We start from the raw sequence: 7,410 nt of genomic DNA on the forward strand, positions 1-7,410 counted from the left end.
TATATTATAATTTACAAAACTGCTAATATATTTTAATCGGGACAGCATCCAAGATACATGTTCAAGAAATATTCTCTACCTACTTGCTATGTATCCTTCATTCAATTCCTCTCTCTTAATAATTAATGGACCATTTCAGATTATCTTGCTTGTTAACTTTCCTTAAAGATGGAAGTATATCCTCGGTAATAAACGAACATAATTCTTTGATGAGTGATGTGAACATTCAAAACTCAAATACCTTTGGAAAACTTTTTAATTTAGTAATAACTTATTAAGGTTCTTTCTTTTTCTTTTTATGTTTCCTTTCCCTTCTTTTAGGTAGTTGCCAACTAGACCTTATTCTAACTATGAGCTCTTAAACATATTCACGTTGTTAAATTATAGTACCCTTTTCTGTGCAAGTCAAATGGTGCATCAAGCTTGTTCGAACATGTCAAATTGTGATAAAATGGAGACTATTTCTTTTTTCCATTTATATTCTTTAATTTAGTAAAGGAGTTGATTTTCTTATAGAAATTAACTAACAACACAATGGACAAAACCTGATAAAAATTCGATTAATGCAAGTCAGCCCTGGGTACGAAAAAATCCTTATCCTTGGTAGGGAGCGCTCTCGGAATGGGGCCCTACGCGACGCGAATCCGTATATAATAGGGTTTCAATACGGATACCAAACACCGGGCGGGAAACAAAAAAACTTACCTCAAGTCACCAAATGGAGACGAGATGCCTATTGAATGGTGGTCAAATTAAGAATTAGCAAACGGCATGTTTCGTGCTCTTACACACAAATTATCTCATGTCAACCAAATTCCCAAGTACATCACTTTGATTTGGTCAGCCATGAATTCTCACCTAAAGCTTTTCTTGTTTTCCCTATAAATAAACACCCTAGTTTCTCATTATCCATTAAAAAACACAACATTGAATCTTCTCCTCTTCTATTTGTTTCCCTTTAGTTTCCCTGTTTATAACTTGCTTCGTCCAATCCAAAATGGCTGCTTTTGGTAAGATGCTTTCGTTAATTGCGATAACTGTGGCATTATTAGCCATCAACTCAAATAAAGCTTGTGCTGGAGACCCTGATATGCTCCAGGATATTTGTGTTGCTGATCTCACCTCAAGTAAGTGAACTACTCCAATATTGGACAAACTAACTTTTACATTTTTTTTCCTATGAACCTATGGTTGTTTGAAAATATTGAAACTCAGGAAAGCAAGACTCTTGGGAACAGCATGAGTGCATTCTTCTTCTTTTTTTTAAATATTTTTTTTAATCTTTCCTTGAGCCGAGGATCTTCTAAAAACAGTCTCTCTATTTTTTCAAGATAGGACGTAAAGTCTGTGTACATACTACCTTCAGACCCCACCCACGAGATTATACTGAGCTTTTTGTTGTTATTGTTCTTTTTGTTCTTTTATCATGTTTATGTACTACTTCTCGCTTTTGCCCTACCCCTTGACACTGACTTTCCTCCGTGATCTAATAATTCTAAATTCCCTCTTTCTTTATACCTACATATTTTCTATTACTAGTATATTATATTCCACTTATCCTAAATCATGATGTTTCCTAATGCAAGCAAAATAAAACCAATATGTTAAATTACACTAATATTATAATCGCGCCTAACATTATTGGTGTATATAATCTAATCCTTTCTATTTTGTGTTTATATGGCTACTAAATGACCCCTTGTGTTTGCATATTTGTAACAGCCACGAAAGTGAATGGATTTGCATGCAAGACCATGTTCACAGAGGCTGACTTCTCGTCAATGGTCATTTCAAAGCCAGGAGCCCCCACCAACACATTTGGTTCCCTGGTCACTGGTGCCAATGTTCAGAGTATCCCTGGCCTTAACACACTTGGTGTGTCCCTTGCTCGTATCGACTACGCCCCCGGTGGCATTAACCCACCCCACGTCCACCCACGCGCCACCGAGATGGTTTATGTTTTATCTGGTCAACTATATGTTGGCTTTATCACAACAGCCAATGTCTTGGTCTCTAAGGTCATTGTACAGGGAGAAGTATTTGCTTTTCCTAGAGGACTTGTTCATTTCCAAAAGAATAATGGCAAAGTTCCAGCAGCTGTTATTGCTGGTTTCAATAGTCAGTTGCCTGGTACACAGTCCATTGCAACAACGTTGTTTGCAGCTTCACCAAGTGTTCCTGATGATGTCTTGGGTCAAGCATTTCAAATTAGTACTATGCAAGTTCAGCAGATTAAGTCAAGATTTGCACCCAGGAAATAGAAGTTCTATTTTCGTTTGTTTGTTGGGGTGGACATGTTGATTGATGTTGTTCTGTTAATAAGAGGGTGAGTTTGCCTTCTAGTTTAGTCTGTTTTGTTTGTTCCATATCTTTTTGTAATCTCAATAAAAGAATGCTTTTCTCTCTTTTACTTTCATGCAATAATAGTAGTATTCCATTTGCTCGCCTATTGTTATGAATCTATGCGAATTTATTGCTCTCCAATTTGTTTTTTGTTTCTCCAAAATGTTTATTATGATGTTAATGGCCGGTACAAATAAGCAAGAGAAAAGATTCTTTTGACTTTTTTCATCGAGGGAAAAAAATTAACAGGAGTATATATAATCACGTCATCATAAATAGCTTAGTCAATGGTCTACAAATTAAAATCGTATGTATTTGTTTAATTTTTCCCATATATTTACTTTATGGTAATCTCTTATTCGGCCTGCCACTTTCTTCGAAAGTTCATCTGATCAAATCAAGCTTCCTTAATTTCATCAATGCAACACATTTCGACCGACATGATTATTTCGATAATAGGATTATTCTGCCTAGGGGTGTCAATGGATATTTAAAAACCGACTAAATTGACCGAATCGTACCGTACCGAACCGATTTTTAGGTTTCTTTTAATAAAACCGTAGGTTTTTATATAAATCTATAACCGTACCGGTAATTAGGGTAGGTTTTTTATTTTATAAAAATAAATCGAAAAAATACCGAACCGTACCGAATATATTTTACAATGTAAAAAATATATTTATATGTTAAGTTTAAAAATAATAAAGCATTAATTTTTTCTTGGGCCTTGGAATTATGAAATAGTACAAGACAATAAGTAATTAAACTCAATCCTAATCCTCAAACCTATCATGCTACTTCTATTGAAACTAAATTATTTCCAGCATATTCACTAGCAAAGCACAAGGTATTGTAGCGATTAGGAGTAGCAACCTACAATGTATTGAATATATTTACTTTCGTATGAATTAGATTGATCTTTTTGAAATGTTTAATCTTCTATAGACTTTATTGTTGGATCCCAACTTGGTTAACATCTTTCCACTCGTGTGATTTATATTTTTTTTGTATTTTCTTAGTTTCGTTTACGCCGCTGTATAATATTTGATGGATCTATACTCTAGCCATCTTTCATATTTTCTTAATTAATCACATTTTAAACTGTAAAAATATCTTAGAGAGTTTTGCTAAGTCATATAAAAGTATTGCATTCTACTTCTACTAGTGACTTTTACATGACATTTAAAAAATTACCGAAAATTTACCGAACCGTACCGATACCGAAGAGAAACCGATATTATTGGACGATTTCGAAAAGTCTAATTGTGATTATACATAATAGAATAACCGAAAAATTGGTATGGTACAAAATTTATAAAATAACCGACCGAACCGAACCATGGACACCCCTAAATTTCTACCTTATATGTTGTACTAGTATTTTCACTAGACCAAGAAAAGATGTTTTTTACCTATATCACATGGTTTTCTCCTCTCTCTCTCTCTCTCATTTGAGATATATGGTCATACGCTTTTTATATTTTAAATTGATGGCTTTAATAATCGGGTTCGAAAATAAATATGTTTACCCTAAAATTCGAGTAACAATTAAACTTTTATTGTGATTTTAAAGATATGTGATTTAGTTCAATACCAACTGATAATCAAAGAATCAAACATATAAGTTAAATAAATAAGTTGAATCAACCCAGTGAACAAGCCAGTCTTTATCCCGAGCTAAGGTGGCCTCGAGGTAGGTCAGTAAGAACAATAAAGCTAAAAGACAATTCTGATGAGCAGTAAGCAAGAAAGTGAAAATGTATATTCTCTTCTCAATGATTGATGCGTTACAAATGATTGGGGTCCCCTTTATATAGTACAGGAATCCTAAATAAGGTACACTTCCAATTGTAGTAAGGACTGTTATTATACAATTATCTAACCGCCTAGTACAAATCCGTTGCGAAATTTACGCCGTAATCTTAGGGCCATTGCGGAATCTCGCTCTTTCTGTTATGGAACCATAACGGTATTATCTCGAGGTCGGTCATACTTGTCCTCGGTGTTCATCGAGCACTTCGATCTTCGAAGCTTGTACTTTTCCATCGGGCTCGCGCCTGGTCTATTTCGATCTCGCTCTCGAAGTGACCCTCGAGCCCATAAAATCGGACATACCTGATTTCGACCGTATACAGATAGTCCTCGCGTTTCTTAGAATAAGATGATAAGAAACGATTTGATCCTCGATCCTCTGATGCATCGATCGTGATGTTAATCTTGTGACGTCAGCGACAGAAGTGATTCAAAGGTCGCGTCTGCATAGTTCCCAGGGTCATTAATTGAAGGCGGCTGATGGTCGGCCATTAGCTTCCCCAAATTGTTGAAGCGGCCACTATAAATAGGTCAATTTCACAACTTTTTCAATCTTTATTTCTCAAACCTTTCCCAAAACCTTACTAGCTTCTTCATCTTCTCTAATCCCATTCTTTCTTCAACAACATCAACTTCTTCTTTTCTTTTGAGTTTCTCAACAGCAATGGCTAAAACATCTAAAGTCGTTCCTCAGAGAGGAAAAGCCTCCTCGTCATCGCACTCGGCCGGTGGTAGAATAACGGTGCCACCTCCTATCGAGGAGTGTATTCCTGGGCCATGCGAGTTATCTTCCGATTTCAAAATCGATAAGCATGCATCAGTCCCAGGCCTCTGCGAACCCATGTCCCGATACTTCTGCTCAATAACTGAAGATGATCTCGAGTAGGTGAAAAAGGATTGTAATTGGGGGGATAAGGAGGTGGTGATTCCTTCCCCCGAATAGGACATCAGTACTCATGTGGAAGGATACTCAAGCGTGTATACTTATCCTTTCACACTGGGTCCTGTAGATCCAGCACTAGGTCTTGTAGATCCAATCATTCTCGATTTCTGTAACCAATATCGGGTGACCCTTGGCCGGATCTACCCTTCTTTCTGGCGCATCGTTAATTTGCTCAGGTACTTCTCGGGCAAGGTCAAGGGGATGTCTTTTACACTCGATCACCTGATCAGGCTATACAGCCTCGCCTCTATCGAGATGGTTTGATAAAGCTCCAGCGTCGATCTTCGAAGGTGCTATTCTCTAGTAACGATGAGGACAAGGACCGAGGATGGATGGGCCGGTTTGTTCGAATCAAGACCTCCGACTTAATTCCTGCCGAAAGGATGCCATTCCCCGAGGAATGCAACATGAAACGTAAGTACAAACCTATCGATGATGTTTACTGCTTTGCGTTCTCTATTCTTCCTCGATCTAATTCCTTTTTGATGGTGCGGATTCCCCTTGGTTTCCTGGCGTGATTCCAGACCTCGTAGGTTGGGTTTGACAACTGGCCTCCACTTCTTCACATGCAGAACGCTGTTGGCAGGATTTGGCCAAGGATCGGAGGGAAGCTAAAAACCATGGTGCGTTCCCTTGTTTATATGTTGACGTTTCTCTGTAAAATACTTACTTTTCCCTTACACAGACCTCAGAGACACTGTTGTTATGAGGCTGCCCCCGCCCGGTGAAGAGGAACCCCAAAGCCAACCAAGGAGAAGAAAAGGAAAAAGACTTCGCCAGCAAGTCCCCGAAGCCCAAGAAAACTAAGGCTTGAAAGACTAGGGCCGAACCTATAGCCCTATCTGCAGAAGCAGTCCAACACCTTTCGGATGATGAGGAAGAAGGAGAGGATGACGATTGCTTGCTGGTAGCTCGGAAGAGGGGGAGCACTGAAGCTTCGAAGGCCACAGAACCGGCGGTGGCTGATGCAGTTCAATCTCGAACCAAAGAAATCTCGGAGGGGAGCTTGAGCAGAGTCCTCGAGCCATCGGGCGGCAAAAGCGCACCTCGTCTTAGAGGAAATCTGGCGAGCGAGCCCGTAGAGCCTAATTCCGAGGCCCTCCAAAGAGAAGAGAATGTCCCAAGTGAATCACTTGGGATAGTTAACATTGATGAATCGCCGTCTGGCCCTGTTTTCTCAGAAGGGCAGTTCCAAGATGCCCGGTCCATAAAGACTCCCCGACGTGAGGACGACCCACGAAGGGAATGATATTTTTCGAGAATGCTTTGTGGGGGTCGAAGATGGTCCCGACCCGGATGCTTCATTTATTTTTTACGAGGCTCATCGTCTTCTTAAACAAGTAAGTTTTCTGCCTCCATAATTATGTTCGTGCTTTATTCTCTTTCTTCTGAGTCTGACTTTCTTTCTTTGTGCAAAGGTTGTGATGCTCCATCGACAAGCTTTATCCAAGTCTCGAGCTAAGCTCGCCCGATGCGAGGCTGAAATCAAGAAGCTCGTGGAAGAGAGGGACAGCCTCAAACTCCTCTATGTTTAAAAAGAGGAGGAGATTACGGGCCTTCGAGCCGACTTGATGAAGGCACATCGAGAACAGACCGAGCTCATTGAGCAGGTAATGTAACCTTTTGGGAGTTTGTTATGTGTTTATCTGACTTAGCGACTAACACTTCGACTTTGCAGGCCCAGCAAAAGGGCGAGCTGGTGGAGCAGCTTCGAGAGGAGCTCAAGGTGAAAGAGGCCAAGACCCTGGGGTGGAAGCAGCATATGGATCGTCTCGCTTCGAATAAGGAAACGTTTCGGGCCCAGCTGACTTCGGCCGAATCTCAACTTCAAAACGTGAAGGTGGAAAGCTTGGCCCGAAGCCAGAATATTGAGGAGCTCGAAGCTAAGTCGGCCGTCGAACTTGCGAAGGCTAAATCTTAAGCCGGAGGCATTTGTGGCCTCTTATCGAGCTGACGCCGAGGCTGCCAACATTCGGGCACAAGAGATCTCTACTGCTACTGAAGTCAAATTGTCATGTGTTGTCGACCACGCCAAGCAACAATCCCGGAGAGAGACTCTTGAGGAAGTGCATGCTCGTGGCTTTGACCTCTCAGCTAATATTAAAAAGGCAAAAGCTTTGGAGGACGAGGCTGCCGCTCTACTCTCCGATGACGAAGACTCTGCTAGTGGTTCCGAGAGCGGAGGAGATCAGGATGAAGCCCCCGAGGAGGAGGTTCTTGAAGATGTGGCTCCCGAAGATGCAGCTCCTAAAGTAGATTAGTCCCTTAGGATTTTTTTTTCTTTTTCTTTTTATTTTGTGTAAGGCTCCATG

General features: G+C 40.1%; 1 protein-coding gene across 1 annotated transcript; it reads left to right on the forward strand.

Annotated features, from left to right (window-relative positions):
* Nucleotides 1-889: 889 nt before the first annotated feature.
* On the forward strand, nucleotides 890-2,410 carry LOC109207507 (nectarin-1-like). The gene is made up of 2 exons (XM_019370446.1): nucleotides 890-1,127; nucleotides 1,723-2,410. Exons 1-2 carry the CDS (start codon nucleotides 998-1,000, stop codon nucleotides 2,259-2,261), a joined length of 669 nt encoding a protein of 222 aa, XP_019225991.1. The 5' UTR covers nucleotides 890-997; the 3' UTR covers nucleotides 2,262-2,410.
* The last annotated feature ends 5,000 nt before the right edge of the window (nucleotides 2,411-7,410 follow it).

The sequence above is a fragment of the Nicotiana attenuata genome, unplaced genomic scaffold (assembly GCF_001879085.1).
Source record: "Nicotiana attenuata strain UT unplaced genomic scaffold, NIATTr2, whole genome shotgun sequence".
Classification (NCBI taxonomy): domain Eukaryota; kingdom Viridiplantae; phylum Streptophyta; class Magnoliopsida; order Solanales; family Solanaceae; genus Nicotiana; species Nicotiana attenuata.